The sequence below is a fragment of the Ictidomys tridecemlineatus genome, chromosome Y (genome assembly GCF_052094955.1).
Source record: "Ictidomys tridecemlineatus isolate mIctTri1 chromosome Y, mIctTri1.hap1, whole genome shotgun sequence".
Lineage (NCBI taxonomy): Eukaryota > Metazoa > Chordata > Mammalia > Rodentia > Sciuridae > Ictidomys > Ictidomys tridecemlineatus.
In genome coordinates this window covers 23,376,107-23,398,509 of record NC_135494.1, presented here as the reverse complement: position 1 = coordinate 23,398,509, position 22,403 = coordinate 23,376,107, and the positions used below count along the sequence as shown (strand labels likewise).

Here is a 22,403-nt window from a genome sequence, read left to right as displayed (position 1 = left end):
CAAACAGAAGTTCATTGGATTAGACAAAGGAATGAAGGGAAGGGATGGAAATAGGGAAGACAACAGAATGAATCCGACATAACTTTTCTATGTTCATATATGAATACACAACCAGTATAACTCCACATCATGAACAACCACAGGAATAGAATCCCACGTTATACACCATGTATGTATAATATGTCAAAATACGGTCTACTGTCATGCGTATCTAAACAAATTAAAAAAAATTAAAACCATGGGTGGCATTGTAAGGGCAACCAAAGGGGGTCATGAGCTATGGACCTGACTCAGCAATTTGTCTTTCCCTACAGACTCTAAAAAACTTGACCCGTAATTTTGTTCTTGGAGAAGTGCCTGATTCTAGGGGCTGGGGCAAGAAAAATACAAGATAAGTCCGGAGCATATTGTGCTAGAAAATTAAGGAAGAAATTTGGGTTTTGTTTTTTCCTATAAGAAAACCAAGAAAGATGTGGCATATCAAAAGAATATAGATGCCAACCTGAATGAGCCAATGGCTAAACCTAGAAAAATTTGAACAATAAGTAGAATAAAGTAATATTGAATTATCACCCAAGAAATAAAACAGATATTGATATAAATAAAAGGGAGCAAAGGATGATTCTTCCTTAGAGAAGAATTCCAAGTGATGTGGAAGGCATCATTAGAGTCCCAATAAAATAAATGCTATAGGCAAGATCCACTAAGGAACAGACATTGGTGAGTAAAACTTCAGGAAGAAACAGGTACTTCTGGAGCTTCCAAATATCTCACCACTGTTGATTCTGCGGTGGTTTAACATTTGTCCACAAATGCTTTAATGACATCCTAGAAGGTGGAGTTTAATTTACCTCCCTTGAGTTTGGGTAAGACATTTTTTCCCATTCTCTAACAAATAGAGAATGGGAAAAATGGTTTCCCGTGAGGAAACCTCACAAATGCCTTCTCAGTGATTGGGTTTAACCTCACCAGGAACAAGCCTTGTGGCTAGCTAGCATGCATCCCCACTGTATAATGAGAAGGTCATTTACCCCAAGTTTTCCCCAAAACCTATAATTCTAGTCTACGTGTGAGAAAACGAGCCCAAATTAGGGGGACATTCTGCACAGTTCCTGACTAGTGTTCACAAATTTCAGTGCAAGGAAAGAGTAGGAAGGACTGATAGATGGTCATAAACTAGAGGAGACAAAGTCAACAGGACAGTGGCACACACATGCCATCCTGGACTGGATCCAGGACAGCCAAGGGATATTGGAGGGGACTTGTGAAATCCAGATAAGGACTGATAGCTACAAGTGGTGTTTAGCTTTTTGAAATGTGCCAGGATCTAGAAGAAATTGACACTAGTGGGAGCTTAATGAAGGTTATATGAGACTGTGCTACCTTTGTAATCTTTCTATAAACCTGGAATTTTTTTTCAAATTTAAAGAAAAATGTAGAATTAAAATAAAAAACGTGACCCTTGTGTTGTAGTTCCACTGAGATGTATTAAAGATGAGGGGTAAAATGTTTTTTGGGGACAAAATCTCTCTGTGGTGCTCAGACTGGTCTCAAACTTCACGTAATCCTCTCACTTCAGCCTCCTGAATGGCAGGGATACATTCGGTACCACTGCATCCAGCTTGAAGTCTTAATGTCTTAAATTTCACAGACAAAACAAGAAGATGGCGATTATTTTTCAGCTCCTTCTTTGTTGTAGGAAGTGCCTCATTCTGAAGAGTTTTTGGATGATTCAACCATCTGGGGTATTCGCTGCAACAGAACCCTGGCACCCAGTCCTAAGAGCACAGGGGACTTCACCTCTGCTGCCCAGCTTGCATCTACCCCCTTCCACAAGCTTCCAGCAGACGCAGTGAACAATCTGGAAGATAAAGGTATGCGATATACTTTTCAGTGTCTGTCTTCTACAAACATTAGTATTAGTTGGTTCATTAGTATTATAGTGTTCTTGAAAATTCTAAGGGGGACGTTCGAAAACCATAAAGGGGCTTGGAATCCATTAATTGTTTTTTTCTTTGGCATACTAACTTCATAAAGTCCACATATTTAGAAAATTTAATAACAGATCATAGGTAGAAATGGGGGAAACTTATAGAAGCATATAAAGGCAAATATACAAAGTCCAAACCATTTGTACAGGAGTATGATTATGTTTTTCAAAAGTCAAGAGGGGAGCACTGCAGATAATTATTTGAATGCTAAAAATACTAAACATGGTTTTTAATGAATAAAAAAATAGCCAATTTTGGTCCTTGATACATTTCTATAAATTTTTATTATTTCAGACATGCAGCCAAGGATACATTACACATAAAATAATTTTGTTTTTTAGTGTTTTGCTTCAAGGGAATAATGACAAAACTCACAAATAGTCTTTTATTTCTATTGCATCCCAAATATAGCACCCTATATAAAAGAGATATATATCTCTGAATTGAACCCTGATATGTGGCATTACATTGAGCACAGATAATTATTAGTTTTTTATTACCAACCTACAGTATAAATACTATGAGATCTGGGACTTCGGTACCATTTCAGTGACTACCAATTTACCAGCCAAACTCTGTCACTGCTGGTACTTCTTAAAAGCAATAATGAAATAACTGCCAAGGAATTTCACTTCACTAATCTCCTGAACCTGGCTGTGACCTGTCACCCATGCCAGTGACCACCTGTGTGGTCATCCTGTCTGGAGTGGACCTGCTGCTCTCTGGACTCTTTGTTCTTGAAGGATCATTATAGATCAGATGTCAAAACTGAAGTGCTCCCCTGTACGAGAGGGTTGAGTGAGTTTGATTTTCCACATCTTATCGCACTTTGCCATAGAACACTCTTTTGAAATTATAATGAAAGTCATCATATAAAGGAATTCTAGAATTCTAACCATGTCAAATGGTATGCGCGTGCATATACATACATGTAATGTTTGTGTCTCTCGTTTTTTGTGTATTTCAGAAAACATGATAGCAATGCAGTGCACCCATGTGCCGTTGAGTTCTTGTGTTGAGAATGTGGTGGAGCCCTTGAGAGACAGAAAGTTCAGGTAACTTGCAGTTGTGCCCTTCTCTGCATTTCCACTTGAGCTTTCCTTTTCCAGATGTAAGAGAATGCCTAATCCCATCCTAAACAACTCATAAAGTGCTTAACAACTGGCAGCTTGTAGTCAGAAGATCCTCTAAGTCCAGTAATGAGCCCCGCTCTTGGTATCAGGACAGTGAGAGAAGCAGCTAGGGTGACAGAGTCTGCAACTGACTTGTACTCATTTGGGGATTAGAACTGGAAAGCCTTTTACCAAAAAGAGACCCTGCCATGTGAAGACTGTTGCAGAACTGGGCAAACAGAACTGCTTTTCATACCCAGTAAAATTGAGAAAATTGATGACTTCCTTTTAAGAGAAGAGAGGGTACTTAAGCCTCCTAAGGAATAAGCAGTAAAGGCAGACTCGGCACCGTAAACCCCACCATGTCTGCGCAGGCTGTAAACCTCAGAGATCCTAACCAAGGCTGCCATCTTCTGGGTAACTATTTTATTCTAGACACAGTACTTACGCTTTTCCTGGACTCTGTCTTTCAGTTAGTCCTTATAATAACTGAGTTGTGGGGACTATTCTTTCTTTTTCCATTATAGATAAGGAAATTGAGTATCAGATAAATTATTGACTTAAAGTCATAAGGCTGCAAATTTACAGAATTGGAGTGTGAACCTGTATTTCTGAGTGCTGACCCCTTCTTCTCACTGCCTCTTATTAGAAACCCACAAGGCACAAGTTCAATTAAAAAGCAAAAATATATTGAATTTGCATTAATTTTATTATTGATGTTAATCACTTTATATATGTTTAGGTTCATTTATTTTTTTTCTTAAGTAATTTCTGTTCACATCTTTTATCCAATCATTTGTTTTTTTGGGTCACAGTTGAATGAGGTTTTTGATAACAAGAGCCATCAGGAGTGGCTAAGCCCAGCCAGAACTTTGACTCACAAGAATGCCATAAGCCATCCTTGATGTAAGATTAACTTAGAAGTACATAGGGCAGAAATCCCAGTTGCTGGCTGGGTGCATCCTACCCAAGGAACTGTTGTCTTTGGCCCCATGTGACAGTTCAGTTGCAAGGAAGCAAGGCTCACATGAACCAAGTGCAGGAGCCTCGCTTAAGAGCCTTATGCAACACCTCCATCAGGTCCCAGGGTGCCCATGAGAAAACCCACTGGGCACAATTTCAATTAAAAACCAAAATTTATTGAATTTGCATTATTTTATTATTGGTGAGTTAATCATTTTCTACATGCTTATGCTAATTCATTTTTTTTTCAGAAAAATGAATAACTGAAACTATGGGTTCCTAGCAGATATTTGTAATTCTACTCAAGATACAGTTAACCAGTGAGGGTTATTTTTAACCATAACCAATGGTGACAGAGTAAGTTTTTAGGGGAAAAGAGCTAACAGTTAACAGACTCAGATTCTTATGGACAAGAGAGAAAGATTTTGTTAATCATTTATGCATTGACAGTAATTTGGATACCCATGTTACTAGTATCGGTAGTATGAGGTATGGAAACAATTTTTCAGTGTACAGGTAAGGTACCCCTAGTGTCTATTTGAGAAGCTAAATAGTGGCCAGTACTATTTGAACTATCATGGTCTTGGGAAACTAGGGAACACTAGGAAATATTTGCAGTTGAGAAAGGAACATATTTATTTGTGATGTATATGTATAGATGTAAGGGTTAAATGTGGGTGTAGAGATATACACGATTGATTCTCATTGTTCCTTGTAGTGTATACTGGACACTTGTCTAGGGGAAATATATGCTTATCCTGTGGGCCTCTGTTGCCATGTTTGTTTAAAGTCACCTTATTTAACACATATTACTCATGACTTACATTGCACTTGTACCTGGATGAGGCTTACCTGTTTTCACTGTAAGGCATCTCAGAGCCTTCTATGCTTAGGAACAATAGACACACTTCAGCAAAACACCTGAAATCCCAACAAAAAGCACAGAAATACAAAAACCATGGCATTAGACTCCAAGCAGGGCAGTGAGGAGCATAAGCTGTAGGCTTCACCTTGCTCCACCTGGCCTGGGAACACGCACCCAGATTTTTCATTTCTCTAAAGTCTGCAAATGACTGAAAATTATATGAATGTTGATCTGGATGTTTACGTAAATTTTAACACATAGGTGCATTCACAAATCTGAAACCTATGAATGGGAATCAGCTGTGTATGCATGTATATACACACACCCATATGTATGGAAATGTGTAGGATTTTGTTAGATTGTGGTTGACATTTTTTGTTGTCTGAATGTTATAAAAGAAGTCATTTTTAGAAAGAAGTTAGGTATCCAGTCTTGATCATAGCAGTGCTGCTGAGATACCCTTTCTCCCGACATTCCCTGCTAAATAATACCAAGTGTATCACCACCCCCATTTATCTAGTATATCATCATGTCTTTGATTTTTATTTCTATTAATATTGGACTAGCTTTGTATTTGCCTATAGTTGTGTAAGAAAATGATTTAATCAACTCAGGCTGTGCAGCATATTTGAAGTGACATTCCTAGAATGAAAAGGAAACTCTGTTGCAGAACTTTTGTATGATCAAGTCCATTAGGCTTCTAATAATAGGGTGTTTTTATTTTCTCTATAATTTTCTCCACATCCAGTTCAATTCAAGAGAAGAGCCCAGAAGGCACATGCCCCAGAGACCTCTCTTTGGCATCCTTGCACCATTTCAGCCAGCCTGCCCCGGGTGCTGCACTCACCCAGGAAGCTGTACGGGGCCTTGAAGCTTGTAAACTCACAGACACTGACCGTGCCGTTGTGGAGGACCCGTCCGATGCCAGTGCCAGGCCCCAAGAAGACTGGATGCAGACAGGTCCCCATGGGGATGTCAGTGCTCCAGGTGTGCACAGAGGCTCAGGCTTAGTCATGCCATTAGGACCACAGCATAGGAAGAGCTGTTCTGTGGAAGAACTCAGAGGGGGACCGGTGTGCCACTGAGTAGAACCTACAGTCAGACACTTCTCACTGTACTGAAGTGCAGTCCAGCAGGAATGTACTTGAAGGGCAAATCGATCCATTTTAATTTTAGATTTCAAGTTAAGTACTGTTGGAAGAGGGAATTGGAATTCAAGGGCCTACTGTGTATCAGGCATTTAATCTAATGCTGTTTTCCCCACTTTACAGAAAAGTCAACAGAGGGTCAAGATTAAAGAGATCCCTCCTACCACCCCTTGTCACCCAGACAGTCTCACCTACTGGTAGAGAATATGGACCAGAGATGGAGTGGCTAGGGGACAAGGCTAGGTTCTACCCTAGCAGTCCTTTCATAATTGCCACTAATAAGAATACGTTATTATTCTAAGTTGGAGAGAAACCTTCATCTTCCCTTTAGAAATTGTTTTCTATCTTGGACCAAAGTACAACTCATGTGCAAATTGTGTTTTGTGGGTGTAAGTGGGAAAGCAGTTAAAGACCGTGTATCTGTCTGAGCACATTTGAGGTCACTAACCAACCCCATGTGTGCCTTAAATGTGCAGCCATCACTGCTAAAGGCAGGACCTAGCATTTTAGGTGAGCGGAGTGAGATGCAGATGATATCCCTTTGTCACCCTGAATGTTGATTTAAACTTTCAAATCCAAAATGGCAGATGGTCAACTGCACAACTCCCAGTTTTGACTTTTGGAAACAATTCTCTATTACTTGAATCAATGCTCTCTAAAGGATGAGACTTTTGAAAGCTTAATTAATGAATGAATGTCTCCACTTGCTTTATCTAAAATTTATTAGTAAAATCTTTGAATACTGAACTCATGTTTCTTTTCTTATTCCTGTTCCTTTAAGACTTCACTATTGAGAATCCGTGGGATGATAAGTTGATTCTCAAACTTCTGTCTGGGCTTCCTAAACCAGTGAGTTCCTATCCAAATACTTTTGAGTGGCAGTGTAAACTTCCGTCCATCAAGCCCAAGACTGAATTTCAATTGGGTAAGAACTTTATGGGTGATATAGCTTTGAATTCTTGTTCATCCATGGAACGTTGATGGTGATTCATGTGTATGTGAGATTCTCCTCCTGTCCCCCAGCCCCAGTAAAGAGTTACAGCTACAGTATTGAGAAATCTTGTTAATCCATGGCTATAGAACCATGAGTGCTGTTGGGCTGGAACCCATTTAACTCAGAGATCTCTATCAAAGTAAAAATGCACGTGTTTAGGCTGGGGAAGCTCAGCAGCAGAGCACTAACCTGGCATGTGTGAGGCTGCGGGTTTGATCTCCAGAACTGCAAAATTTTAAAAATGCAGTTAGACTATTTAAGAATTTCTTGCAGATTTTATAGTCAAAAACAGGCATTGATAACAAAATTAGGTTTTTTTTTCCATTCTGACCACTTTTCAATATACTGAGGCACTAAGGACGTTGATAACAAGCACATGTGCAACTGTCACCACCATCTTATTATAAGTTTTTATCATCCAAATGGAAACTTATTTATTTATTTATTTATTTTTTTAGTACTGGTGCTTGAACCCAGGACCTCACACGTGCTATGCAAGGACTACTACTGAGGTACATCTTTGGCCTTTTTTATTTTATCTTGAGACAACGTCTCCCTACATTGCTCAATCCAGTGTCAAACTTGTGATTCCCCCTGCCTCAGCCTCCTAAGTAGCTGGGATTACAACATGCACCACCACACCTGGCAGAATGGAAACTAATTCTGTATGGACAGTGTGTGTTACATGTTTCTTAAGAAGAGGGATAGTATTATATACTCATTTGATAGTATTTCTGGAAAACTCTTGAAGAATACTCAAAACTAAAATGGTTGGCTTAGTGGGAGTGGGAAAGTGGGTGGTTGTGGATAACGCGAGAGCAAGGCTTTTCACACATAGAGCCACCGTAGGCCTTCAGAACAATTGAGGGGCCATCAGAGTTCCCCATGCCTACCTCCCTGCCCCTCCCAGATTCTCTGTTAGCATCTTAAATAAGTGTGCCTGCTGATTGTGACAGTGATGAGCCAGTACTGGTATGTGGCCAAAGTCCACGATTTCCTTCAAGGTTCCCTGTACTGTGCGTTCTGGGGTTTGGAACGCTTGGCAGATCTCCTCGCTGGAGGACACTTCAGAATAATTGGCCTGCCTTGAGTCTCCTGTGCTTTCCCCTTCTCTCCTTCCTCTGCACCCCAGAAGCCCTGGCAGACACTGACTGGGCCCTTTATTCCACAGTTGGCCTTTTCTAGAATGTCATGTGTTTGAAATTACGGTTTGTAGCCCATCGGGCCATTTCCTGACACTTAGCAACAGAATTTAAGGCTCCTCTTTGCCTTTTCATGGCTTGCTAGCTTTTTTTGAATCACTGAATAGTCCCCACCATCTGGATGGCCCTGTACCCCACAGCTCATTTACCTACTAAAGGCCACCTCATTGCTTCCAACTTTTGGCAATTATGAATAAAGTTGCTTTAAACGTTGTATGTAGGTTTTTCTATGGACGTATTTTTAACCCATTGAAGTAAATACCAAGGAGTGTGATTGTTGGATTTCGAGGCATGAATATACACTCATCCCTCAGGTCTGCACAGGCTAGCTCTAGGAACCCAGTGGGTGCCAAAGTCCATGATGCTCAAGTTTCTCATATAAAATGGGTAGCCGTGCATATAACTTAACATATACTTTAAATAATTTTGAGGTTACTTACAATACTTTGTACAGAGTCAGTAGTTGGTATGCTCTATTATTTAAGGAATAATGATTTAAAAATATTTGTACATATTCAATCTATAGTTGGTTAAGTTTATAGATTTGGGGGCTGGGGATGTGGCTCAAGCGGTAGCGCGCTCGCCTGGCACGCATGCGGCCCGGGTTCAATCCTCAGCACCACATATAAACAAAGATGTTGTGTCTGCCAAAAACTAAAAAAATAAATATTAAAAAAAATTCTCTCTCTCTTTAAAAAAAAAAAAGTTTATAGATTTGGATCCTCATATACAGAGGGCTGAGTGTTTGCTTATATGAGAAAGTTCCAAGCTCTGCTAGTGTGGCCATACCATCTGTGTCTTTATCAGCAGTGAGCGAGCAAGAACTCCCTGCTACACCCTCGCAGCTTTTGCTGTTGTTTTTACCCTTCTGGTAGGTGTGCAATAGTGTCTCACTATTTCAGGGTGACAACAGTGATGTTCACCAGTGAGAGTGAACATTTTTTCATGTGTTTACTTGCTGTCTGCATACTTTTAATGAGCTATGTGTTCAGATCTTTTGCCCATTTTTTAATTGTCATATTGTTAAATATCAAGAATTTCTCAAATAGTTTAGATAGCAGTTCTTTATTAGATACTTGTTTTGCAAAGATTTTCTCCCAGGCTGGTTTGTCTTTCTATTTTTTTTTTAAATTGTGTCTTTTAAAGCACAGAAGTTTTAATATTAATGAAGTCCAGTTTATCAGGTTTTTTTCCCCCTACAGGTCATGCTTTTGGTGTTACATCGAAAAACTCATTGCACCAGTGGAAACTTAAATAGTCTTCTGTATTCTTTTCTAGAAGTTTTATAGTTTTATTTTTTCCGTTTCGGTCTATGCTCCATTTTGAGTTAACCTTTGTGCAAGGTATAAGGTGTGTGTCTAGGTTCATTGTCACTTGTGCATGTCTGAATGCTTGGCACCACTTACTGAAGACACTGTTTCTCATGTTTGATCCTTTGCCCAAGAGCAGTTCTAAGTCTGTGTGGTTCTGTTCTGGACTCAGCTCTTTTCCATGGGTTTGCTTGTCTCTTGCCAGCACCACAGGGTTATGGTCAGTCTCAGAGTGGGATGAAGTCAGCCCTTTACTTCCTTCTTTCATCTCAATATTGTGTTGACTTTCTGGGTCTTTTGCCTTTCCATATAAACTTTAGAATCAGTTTGTTGGTGTTCACAAAATAACTTCTAGATTTTTATTGAGATTGCATTTAGTCAAGTTGGGAAGAGATGACATCTTGACAAAATTGAATCTTATCCCTGTACATGGAAATCTCTCCAATTAAATCTCCTTTGATCTTTCATCAGAGTTAGGTTTTCTCATATAGATCTGGTACATAATATATATTATTACCTAAGTATTCTTTGTTTTTTTTAATTTCTCATTCTAATTGTGTATTTCAGGAACATAGGGAAGTAATTGTATTTTACATATCTTCTTTGTGTCCTATAAGCTTTCTGTATCCACTAATAGTTCCAGGAGATTTTTTAAGTGTTGATTCTTTAGATAGTCCTGTCATCTATAAAGAAAGATAGTTTTATTTCTTCCTTTTCCAATCTGTATACTTATTTTTTTAAAATGTCTTATTGCTGGGCTGGGGATGTGGCTCAAGCGGTAGCGTGCTCACCTGGCATGTGTGCGACCCGGGTTCAATCCTCAGCACCACATATAAACAAAGATGTTGTGTCCACCGAAAAACTAAAAAAAATAAATAAATATTAAAAATTCTCTCTCTGTCTCTCACTTTCACACTCTTTCTTTTTTTTTTTTTTAAGAGAGATTGAGAGAGGAGAGAGAGAGAGAGAGAATTTTTTTAATATTTATTTTTTAGTTCTCGGCGGACACAACATCTTTGTTGGTATGTGGTGCTGAGGATCAAACCCGGGCCGCACGCATGCCAGGCGAGCGCTCTACCGCTGAGCCACATCCCCAGCCCACACTCTTTCTTTTTTTAAAAAAAATTAAATAAATAAATGTCTTATTGCACTAGGTGGGAATTCTAGTACAATGCTGAATAGAAATGATAAGAGACATCCTCACCTCATTCCTGACCTTCGGGCTGCATCTATGTAGTGTATCACCATCAGGTCTGATGCTGGCTATAGGTTTTGTACATGTTCTTTATCAAGTTGAAGTTTCTCTGTTGCTAGTTTGCTCAGAATTGTTATGAACGGATGTTGGATTTTATCAAATGTTTTTCCTGCATATGTGAATATGATCATGTGATTATATTATGTGATTATTCTTAGCCTGTTGGTATGATGGGTCAGGTTAACTGATTTTCAGATGTTGAACTATCCTTGTGTTTCTTGGATCATTGCTATGGTTTGAATGTCCCCTTCAGATGTCATGTTTAAATTTAATTGCCATTGTCACAGTTTAAGAGGTGGGATCTTTAAGAGTTGATTAAGCCTGTAGGCATACCCTTACGATTGAACTGAGGCCATTGTTGCTGGGTGGGTTAGTTGTAATGGGGGTTCTGGCAGGCCATCTCCCGCCTCACCCTCACCATGTGATGCTCCTACCATTTTAGGATGGACCATGAAGATCCTCCCCAGTTCTAGCCCCTCAATCTTGGACTTGTCAGCTTTTGGAACTATGAGCCAAATAAATCTCTTTTCTTTATAATTTATCCAGTTCATAATATTTTGTTATAGCAGCAGAAATCAGACTAAGAGAGTCGTGGTATATAACTTACTGTATACATTGTTGGATTTTACTTGCTAATGTTTTGTTAAGATTTTTACACTCATGAGAAGTATTTGTCTGTAGTGTTTCTTATAATATCTCCATCTGGTTTTGGTAACCTGGAAATGCTGACCTCATAGAATGAATTAGGAAGTATACTCTACCACTATTTTCTGGTAGAGATTATAGAGAATTTCTATAATTTCTTCCTTACAGATTTGATAGAATCTGTCAGTGAGTGCATCTGAACCTGGTGCTTTGGGCTTTAGAAGGTTATTAGTTATTAATGCAATTTCCTTAATAGATGCAGAACTATTCCAGTTATCTAGTTCTCTTTATGAGCTTTGATAGATTTTGTCTTTCAAGGAATTGGTTCATTTCATCTAAGTTTTTCTCACTTGTGAACATTATGTTCTGAATACTCTCTTATTATGTCTTTAGCGTCCATGAGCCTTTCATTTCTCATTATTTGTGTCTTTTTTTTTCTTAGCTTACCTGACTTGATGTTTATCAATTTTATTAATCTTCTCAAAAACACAATTTTTGGGGTTTTCTTATTTTTCTCTATTGATTTCTTTCATAATATTTTCTTTTGTTAACATTTAATTAGTTCTTTTTTCTTAAGTTCCTAAGGTGGAACCTTAAATCATTAATTTTATATCTTTTCTTTTTGTTATTTTTATTCTTACTTTTTTTGTAAACAATTCTTTTTTAAAATGTGTTATTTTTCGTTATATACTCTTTCTTTTTTTCTAAGTCCTTCATGAGACTTCTTCAATCCATGTGTTATTCAGAAGTGTGTTTAATCTCCCAAGATGTAGGGGCTTTCCAGCTGTCTGCGTTAATGGATCCCCAGTTTAATTCCACTGTGGTCTGAGAGCAGACATTATATGATTTCTATTCTTTTAAATTTGTGAGGGTGTATATTACAGCACAGAATGTGGTCTGTCTTGGTGAATGTTCCAAGTCAGTGTGAGAATGTCATATATTCTGTAAATGTCATTCAGATCCAATTTTCTGTTTAATGGTCCATTTCTTTTTTTTATGTTTATTTTTTAGTTTTAGGTGGACAATATATTTATATTTTACACAATATATTTATTTTTTTATTTTTATGTGGTGCTGAGGATTGAACCCAGTGCCTCACGCATGCCAGGCAAGCCCTCTACCAGTTGAGCCACATCCTGAGCCCCTTAATGGTCCATTTCTGATGGAAGGATATAGGAATCTCCAAGTGTAATAGTGAAGTCACCCATTTTGCTTGCATTTCATCAATGCATGCCTCATATATTTTCACATTCTTTCATGAGATGTATACACAGCATGTCCTGTTGGAGAATTAACCCCTTTTTCATTCTGTAATGCCCCCTTTTATGCCTGTTAATTTTCCTTGATCTGAAATCTGCTGTATGGAATTAATACAGCTATTTCTGTTTTCTTGAGATAACTGTTAGCATCCTCTATCTTATTAACTGTTAATCTGCATTTGTCGTTATACTTTCAATGTGTGTGTTTTCATTGGTGGGTGAAGATCATTGGTGTTCTGAGTGATTATTGATATAGCTGGACTCATATTTCATTTGTTAGTTTTCTAGTCATTACACTTGTTCTTTGTGGTTTTTTTTCCCCCACTCTCTGCCTTCTTTGGCTTTGAATTATTTCATATTCTGTTGCGTCTCCTCTCTCAGCATATCAATAATATTATCTTTGTCACATTTGCAAGTGGATTCTGCAGAGTGTGCAGTATATATGCACTCAGAGCCAGTCCAATTCCACTTTCCGATAGCACGTCACCCCCTCACAGCAGGGCCCACACCATGCGGCAGGGGTGTCACTCCCTCCCTCCTGCCCACCTCTTCTGTCATTGCTGCCGTTGGTTTCACTTATCCACTGGTATGCCACCACTAGGTGGACACTATTGTTTTGAACAAATGGGTTTTTGTTAGATAATTTAGAATAAGAAACATCAAGTATTTTACTTAACACTCTTTGAGTCTAAGTTTCTGGCCTATATTATCTTCCTTCTCTCTGAAGAACAGTGCATGTTTACCAGTGACAGATTCCCTCCATTTTTGTGTAAGAAAGTCTTTATCCTTCACTTTTGAAGGATAGTTTCATGAAGTAGAGTATTCTAGCTGGGGGTTTTTCTCTTTCAACCCTTTAAATGTTGTACTGCACACTCTTGCTTGTGTGGTTTCTAAGGAGAAATCTGATGTACTTATCCTTGTTCTTCCAGAAGTAAGCTCCTTTTATAGCTATTTCTATTTTGTAGCATTTTTCAAAATTTTCTTTGTCTTTGATTTTCTGCATTTTCTTTGTGATGTGCCTAGGTGTAGGTTTTTCTATCTGTCCTGCCTGGTATTCTCTGAGATTCCAGGATCTGTGGTTTGGTGTTGGTCTTGAATTTTTGAAAACTCACACTTTTTGTTTTCATTTTACATTTTAGTTTTCCTCTTAGGGTGTCCTGGAGCTCACTGATTCTTTCCCTGGCCGTGTACAGTCTACTAAAAGACATTCTTGGTTTCTGTCACCGAGTGGGTTTTTTATTTCTAGCATTTCTTTTTGCTTCTTTCTGCTTATTTGACCGATTTGTTCTTGAAAATTGTCTCCTTTTTCTGTTAGAATCCTTAGCACATTGATAACAATTTTAAAAACTATCCTGGTCTGATAATGCTGAAATCTCTGCCCATTTCCAGTGCTTGCTCTGCCTCCTCAAGCTGTGTTTTGTCTTTTAATATGCCTTGTCAATTTTGTTGCTGGCCAGACCTGATGGACTGTGTAAGTGGAACTGAGATAGTTAGGCTTTGGTGTAACCTTTATCTGGCTAGAAGTTAAGCTGTGTTGTCTTCCCTGTTGCCTTTAAGGTTCCCTAGAGACTTTCTTTTTATACTAGGGATTAAACTCAGGGGCATTTTATCACTGAGCACATCCCAGTCCTTTTAATTTTTTATTTTGAGACAGGGTCTCACTAAGTTGCCTCCTTAGTCGCTGAGATTGCAGGCGTGCACCAAACAACCGAGAGTCATCTTCTTAGATAATCTGAGGAGTACTGCCCTTCCCATTGCTAATTCCAGCGTGGTGTCTGCTGTGAATCTCTGTGTCTTCCTCTCCGTCTCCCCACTTTGGGTGCAGCAGTTTTCCCTCTGATCTCAGTTTTTTAATAGTTCAAGAAGAGCTGTTGAATTTCAGTTGTCCAGTTACTTTCTTGCCATAAAAGTGGAGTGACAGCTTTCAAGCTGCTTATGTGCTAGACTGGAAATCACAGATCTTTTTTTTTTTTTAAATATATATTTGATTTTGAATGGGAGGATTATTTTTAGAATTTTTAAGAATCAAATGCAACATCACCATGGTCTTTTTCTCCAAAATCAATAACCCCAGTGTAACCACAAGGAAAATATAAACAAGCCCAATTTGAAGGACATCTGACTAGTATTCTTTGGAACTATCAAGGTCAATTAAAAAAAAAAGACAAGAAAAGTCTGAGACATGTCACAGGCTAGGAGTAGCCATGGAGATAGAATGACTAAATATAATGTATCCTGAAACAAGAAAAACTAGTGAGTCTGAGAGTGTGGATTTCAGTCAGCAGCAGCACTCCTCGGTTGGTTCCTTGTCTGTGACATAAGAGCCATGTGGGCTAGGGGATGCAGAAACTCTGCTTTCTTGGCCACTTTTCTATCAATCAAAAACTATGTAAAATTAAAAGTTGAATTAAGTATTTTAAATTGTCTATTACAAATGTTGCTATAGTTTTATTTTGCCCTTTTTATTTTAATTTTTTTGTTTTGTTTTAATAAAGTTTTATTTTTCCAAATGCACAGTTGCTTGGACCTGCTAGTGCATCTGCACAGCAACAGGGGCATCTCCATCTCAGTATTTCTGGTGTAAATTACTTGAGCTCTGTGCTTTGACACCAGTTTGAAAAGTCCTTTACTGAGGAGCTCCTGAAGGGCTGCCCTGGCCAAGGAACCGCAAGTCCTTATCCCTCGAAGACCCCAGCTGTGCTTAGAAGCTCGGAGTTGGGAACGTCCTTACAGAGTTTGTCATAAGTAGCTTTGTCAGACAAGACTAGATGTTGAGCTTGCCCTGATCTTTGCCTTCGGACCACTTCTTTTCAGCATTGCCCCAGATTTGTTCACTGGGCCCTTGCCTTTCTTGGCTGACCTTCGGGATCTCTCTTCTTCTTGTCACCCTTGACTAGCGTTGCAAAGCCTGGAGAGCAGCACCAGCTATTGGAGCCTCGTCAAGATGTCTTTTTTATTTTTATCCTATTGTAAAACGTGTTTATTTCAAAAAGCTTTATGTATCACTTCAGGGAGGATTTCTCCTGTCATCTGCCTGCAAGATGGGCAGTACAGGTGCTGCTCATTTTAAAATGCGAGAACCTTGATGGGGAGGCACTGAGGGCCCAAACCCATGCACCTTAGTGACCCCCGAAGGCTGCCCTGAACTTGGTAAGGGGGCTCTTGTTGCAGGTATTTACTTCCTTTCATCTGAGCCTGTAAAACATTTCCCATGCAACTGTGGCCATTTTTATTTATGAAAGCAATTCAAGTACAAAGAAAATTTTACAAATTCTTCATTTGGATAAAGTCCTTAATATTTTGAGCCCATTTGTCATTTTGACACATTTATCTCTTCCCAGATTCTTCACTGGTCTACGTCAATCACCTTGTTGGAGAAGGGGCCTTCGCCCAAGTCTATGAAGCTACCCAGGGAGATGTGAATGAGACCAAAAATAAACAGAAATGTGTCTTAAAGGTAAATGGTGCAAATACATTTTTGAACTGTAGAGAAATGATTTTCAGCCTCTTTTTTTTTTCTTTAAGACAGTGATGTTTTTATTGAGCAATTAAGAAATACAACAATACTATGAGGATCTGGAATTGCTTTCTGCAGAACAAATCATAATGTCATTGCTTTCTCATGTCCCTTATTAGGATACTATTTTCCAGAATGTGACTCTGGATATAAATAACACATACCTGGTTTTGCTTGTAGGTCCAGAAGTCTGCCAACCTCTGGGAATTCTACATTGGTACCCAGCTGATGGAGAGACTAAAGCCAGCTGTGCACCACATGTTTATCAAATTCTATTCTGCCCACTTATTCCAGAATGGGAGCATCTTGGTAGGAGATCTCTACAGCTATGGGACACTATTAGTAAGTGTTCTGTTTTTATAATATGGATATGAATTTAAGTGCATTTCTGGTTTGTGCCTTACCCATATATTTTCTGCTTAGAGCTTTAGTTGGGGTGCTAAACAGGGGCAAAGTCCTTGACTTGAAATTTCATTAATCCTCATCCAACTCAGGATACCATTTGCATTGTTTCTAGAATGCCATTAACCTCTACAAAAATACCCCCGAAAAAGTGATGCCCCAGGCTCTCGTCATCTCTTTCGCTATCAGGATGCTCTACATGATTGAACACGTCCACAGCTGTGAGATCATTCACGGAGACATTAAGCCAGACAATTTCATACTGGGAAACAGGCAAGTGTGGACCTCTGAACAGGGTTCTTTCCTGAACATCTAGCAGCCCTTTGTCATTTGTGCTCATTTCCTGTCCTGAATTGTATTTAATCTAGGTTTTTGGAACAGAACGATGAAGATGGCGATTTGTCTACCGGTTTGGCACTTGTTGACCTGGGTCAGAGTATAGATATGAAACTTTTTCCAAAAGGAACTGCCTTTACAGCAAAATGTCAAACATCTGGCTTCCAGTGTACTGAGATGCTCAGTAACAAACCATGGAACGACCAGGTACGGACCTAAAGTAAGAGGTTTGGAAAATTTTCCTCTGTTGAACCTACCAGATTTTCAAAATGAATTTGGAATCTCGTTAGTTTGAACTGGTCTCTTGGACACAGTTGAACAGAGATGGGGGCCAGGAACGTGGCTTAGAAGTAGGGCACTTGCCCAGTAAGCATGAGATCCTGGGTTGACTCTGTAGCATTCAAAGAGAGAGAAGATAGTAAAGGAGAGATGGGACTTAAGGCTCAGGGGAAGGGAGGGATGAAATTCTGTTCCTGAAGAGTACACTTTTCTTATTATTCACAAGAAGGAAAGCAGATATGTTCTGAGTTTGACCTTAGGAAAGGTATTTAATGATCTGTGAACCCTTCAGAACGAAAGTCTGCCACATGAAGCCAGCTTGGATTGGGAGATAAAAACAGAGCAAATGGTTTTCTTTATGGCCATGGTTAATAGAGAGACCCATCCCACTGCCCCCAGGGGAATCAGCCGCATGTCTTGCAAGTGGGCAGGTGGTTCTGACAGTGAGAGTGGCACAGAAACTCAGGTGCAGGACCTGATTCAAACAGTGTTAGAAATGGATCATTATTATCCTAAAAGGCTTCAGAAATTTCACCAAATTAGGATACAGATGACAAATATAAAGAATACTTAATAGGATAAATGTAAACTTTTGAACCTGGATTAATAAAATCAGATACCTGGTTACCAAGTGAGGACTGTGGCTTCCAGAAGCCCATGATAGAGGGGAAAGGTCGGGAGTCAGGTCTAGTATATCAGACCACATGCTGTTCTGGCATCTCCTGGAGTGCAGGGGAAGGGGAGGAGTTCAGTCTGTTCTTTTCAGCCATCCAAAGGTCTTACAGTATATTCAGAGAGTAGACACGGACTCCCCATGGAAGGATTAGCACTTTTCTTTCCTTGATGTGTCTTTATCTGGTTTTGGTATGAGTGTGATACTGGCTTTATAGAATGAATTTGGAAACGTTCTGTCCCTTTCTGTTTCATAGAATAATTTGAGGAGCATTGGCATTAGTTCTTTAAAGGTCTGGTAGAATTGAGCTGAGAATCTGTCTGGTCCTGGACTTTTATTTGTTGAAAGACTTTATTACTGCTCTTTGTCATCACAAGTTATTGGCGGGTTTGGGTTTTCTATATTCTCTTGATTCAGTTTTAGCAGATCATATTTGTCTAGAAATGTATCCATTTCTTCTAGGTTTTACAATTTATCGAAGTAGAAGTTTTCAAAATAGTCCCTAATGATCCACTGGATTTCTTGACATGTGTGGTGATTTCTCTTTTTTTATCTTTAATTTTGTAAATTTGTGTCCTCTCTCTTTTTTCTTTTGGTTCATTTGGCTAAGGGCTTATCAATTTCGTTTATCTTTTCAAAGGACCAAATTTTTGTTTCATGGATCCTTTCTAAATTTTTTTTTTAATTCTCAAGTTAATTGATTTGGCTCTGATTTTAATTGTTTTCTCCTACACATTTTGGAATTGGTTCATTCTTATTTTTCAAGGGCTTTAAGATATATCATTAGGCTGGTTTTAAATTTTCCTCTTAGAACTGCCTTCATAGTATTCCACAGGTTGTTGTTTTATCACTATTCTTATTTAAGAATTTTTAATTTTTTTTTTTTTGGTATTTTCTAAGAGGTGCTTTGTGACCTAAAATATGATCTACTTTGGAGGAGGTTCCATGAACCATGGTCAAAAATATTCATCTGATGTTGGATGAAATACTCTATAGATCTCTGTTCAGTCCATTTGATTTATAATCTTTCAGGTCCTAAGAGTCTATACTGAGTCTATGTCTTGATGACCTATCTAATGGTGAGAGAATTGTGTTGAGATCACCCAGTGTTACTGTACTGGGGTCTTACTAAGGCTTTGAGTAGTATCTCTTTATATAATTAGTTGCACCCAATTTGGAGCATAAATATTTGTTACTGTTATATCTTCTTACTGAATTGTCCCTTTACCAATATGAACCTTCTTTGTCTCTTCTGATTAATTTTGGTTTGAAGTCTGCTTTGTCAGATATAGAGTAGCTATTCCTATTTATTTTCAGGCTCCATGCACATGGTATATCAATTTCGTTGTTTACTTTCAGCCTGTCTTTGCCTATAAGGTGTGTCTCTTCCAAACAACATATAATTGAGTCTTGCTTTTTAATCCATTCTGCCAGCTATGTCTTTTAACTGAAGAGTTAAAACCATTTACATTCAATATTATTATAAAGAGATGTTTATTAATTCCTGCCATTTTGATTTGTTTATAATGTTTAATTTGATCCTGTTTCTCATTTGCTTAGAGCTACCCTTCCAGTGAGATTTGTTTAATTGTGAGCTCTGGGGTTTGGTTATTCTGTGGAGTATTTGTATTACCGGTTTAGTAGTATTGAATTCTTCTAGTTTCTGCTTATCTTGGAAGGTTTTTATTTCTCTTTCAATTTTGAGGGATAGTATTGCTGGTTCTAGCAATCTTGTTGACATTTAATTTCTTTCAGAACTTAGACCACATCATTCCAAGACCTTATGGCTTTTAGAGTTTGTTAAAAAATTAGAAGTGATTCTGATTGGCTTACCTCTAAATGTGACCTGATTTTTTTTTCTTGAGACTTTTACAATTTTATCCTTGTTCTCTGTGTTAGTCATTTTAATTATATTATGGCATGGATAGGTTCTTTTTCAGTCATGTCTATTTGGGTTCTGAATGCCTCCTATATCTGGATGTCCATCTCATTCTCAAGGTTTGGAAATTTTTCTGTTATAATAATTTCCAAATTATTATATTAATAATAATATAATGATTTCCCTGAAAAGATTATCCATCCTATTAGCCTGAATCTCACAACCCTCTTCAATTCCAGTGATTCTTAAATTTGGTCTCTTAATGTTGTCTATTCTGAATGTCAGTATGTATTTTCTTTAACACTATCTGAATGTTCAAGACTAGCCACTTTGTCTTCCAGCTCTAAGAGTCTATCCTTAGAATTTTCTACTCTGTTAGAGAGATTTTTAGCTGGACAGTTTATTTGATTTATTATGTCTTTATTTCTAAGATTTCTGTTTAATTCTTTTTTATTATCTCTCTTTGTTGAATTTCTCATTCATATCCTGTACTGATTTCCTTAATTCATTCTGTGTTTTCTGTGTTCTCTTGGAAGTCATTGGTCATTTTTATAATCATTCTTTTGAATTCTTTATCTGATATTTCATCCACTTCAGTATCTTTGGAGTAAGTTGCTGGTGAATTATGAACTTTAGGATGTATCATGTTATCTTGTTTTTTTCATTTTTCTTGTATTTCTGAGTTGGGTTTTTTACATATGTTGGGGTGGATTTCTCTGCCACTCTTACATGTAGGCCTTTTTAGGGCTTAGTCTTTACTTGCCAAAGTGTCCTCAAGTTATCTAGACTGAGACACCCTTGTAGATGTGGTATCCACAGACTCTGTGATTATTCTCTTTTTTGGTATAACAGTGGATGTCTGTAGTGGGACCTGAAGGACAACCCCTAGCCATTTCTATTCGGAGCCTGATCATTAGTTTGAGTTTTTATTTCTTCTATTCTTTGTGTTAAAGTATAGCTGATGTTTGTCATGTGCATGGAGCAAGATGTGCTGTCTTGTCACCGAGTTGAGTTCAGCAGCAGAATCTCCACCCTGTGAACTTGTAGTGCCTTGTAGATTCCCAGCATCTCTCAGAATAGGGTAAAACAAACAATAGTAACAACTGATGCAAACAACAGACAGCATTAAAGTAGATATCTGTTTCTGTTAAAATAAATATCTACTATGACATTTAATGTCAATTACCACAAAAAACAATGGTGTGATCTATTGCCAAACAAATAAGTAGCCATGAACTATATCTGGCAATAAAGCAAACAACAGGTGCCAATTATGTCATCCACAGCAGTAATCATTACAACAGCATTAATGGTGGGAAAGGAGTTATATAACCAATTAGTGCTAAATTTGGTAAAATACAGTTAATTAAGAGAAAAGAAAACATGATAGGAAGGTCAAAGTGTTTATAATTCAAAAAAGTGAACACAGGAAGAAGACGAGATGTAGCAGGTGATGGTTTTAAGGAAGGAAGAGAAAGAAAACAAGAGAATTTGACTGTCAGCAGAAGAGAGAAAGAAACCAATGAAAAGAAAACAAAACCAAAATATACGAACCCCAAGCCCTAATCCTCAAAAGGCAAGGAAAAATAACATTTAAAACATGCTAAAAATGAGAAGAAAACAGAAATAAAGAAATATGTGTGTATGTCCATGAACCAATCAGAACTCTCTCACATCAAGAACTCTCCCACACACTCCCCAAAAAGAGAAAAGATTCTTAATTAAAAAAAAAAGAAGAAGAAGAAGGAATCATCTCCACTGAGATGATCAAAATAGTCAACAAGAATGTGTGGTCACTGCTGTGCCTACCCGTGTTTGTTTCTTCTTGGGCTATGACACAGGGGGCCAGCAGCGCCTGGGATTGTTAACTCCTTACACCTTTGGTGTTGCTCCTGAGTGGCTGGTTGGAGTGGCCTAGACTAAAGCTGGCTGAAGCCGTTCTCAGCTCCCTTCTCCCCAGCTGGAGTCTGTCTGCACAGGCCCAGTACTCTAGGGGTGCTGCCGCACAGTTCTATGAGGGACCCAGTGGCTTAGATCTAACAGGGCCTCGGGGACTTTGTTTGATAGTATTTGCTAATGCATGGCAGTTGCCCAGCTCTGTCAAGGGATCTGAATCTCAGGAGCCTCACAAAAATCCTACCCTTGAGGAAGGGGAGCCACCCCTCCTCCACACACACACCCCACATACAGACCCCCCACACACACACATTCTCATTCTCTCTCTCTCTCTCTCTCTCTCTCTCTCTCTCTCTCTCTCTCTCTCTCTTCTCTTTCTCGCCCGTGAACGTGCCTGCCCAGGCTTAATCCCTAGGCGTCTTCACATACACCCGTTCCGAGTCCCGACCCTCCTCAGCTGGTCATGTGAGCACCAGACGCACAGAGAAGATGAGTTCAGCTCTCCTTCGCTTTTCTGATGTGGATCCCCCTGGGTACAATCCTGGTATCCATTTCCCTCACGTTCTGCTAGGAAGACCCTAGGCCTAGACCCTAGGTGGGCGCTCACCTGAGAGCGTGGCAGTGTTGGCGCTGCTCTCCCTGTTCAGCAGCGGGAACTGCAGCTGGAGGCTCAAGGC

The 22,403-nt window shown here is 38.7% G+C and overlaps 1 protein-coding gene across 1 annotated transcript in view; it reads left to right on the top strand.

Annotated features, from left to right (window-relative positions):
- Positions 1 to 22,403, top strand: part of LOC144372115 (mitotic checkpoint serine/threonine-protein kinase BUB1-like) — a 44,104-nt gene that overhangs the window by 19,565 nt on the left and 2,136 nt on the right. The window contains exons 15-22 of the mRNA XM_078035532.1: positions 1,700 to 1,874; positions 2,959 to 3,046; positions 5,680 to 5,918; positions 6,861 to 7,004; positions 16,086 to 16,201; positions 16,442 to 16,603; positions 16,779 to 16,936; positions 17,032 to 17,206. Of these exons, the coding sequence (XP_077891658.1) occupies positions 1,700 to 1,874; positions 2,959 to 3,046; positions 5,680 to 5,918; positions 6,861 to 7,004; positions 16,086 to 16,201; positions 16,442 to 16,603; positions 16,779 to 16,936; positions 17,032 to 17,206 (1,257 nt within the window). The remainder of the gene's footprint in view (positions 1 to 1,699; positions 1,875 to 2,958; positions 3,047 to 5,679; positions 5,919 to 6,860; positions 7,005 to 16,085; positions 16,202 to 16,441; positions 16,604 to 16,778; positions 16,937 to 17,031; positions 17,207 to 22,403) is intronic.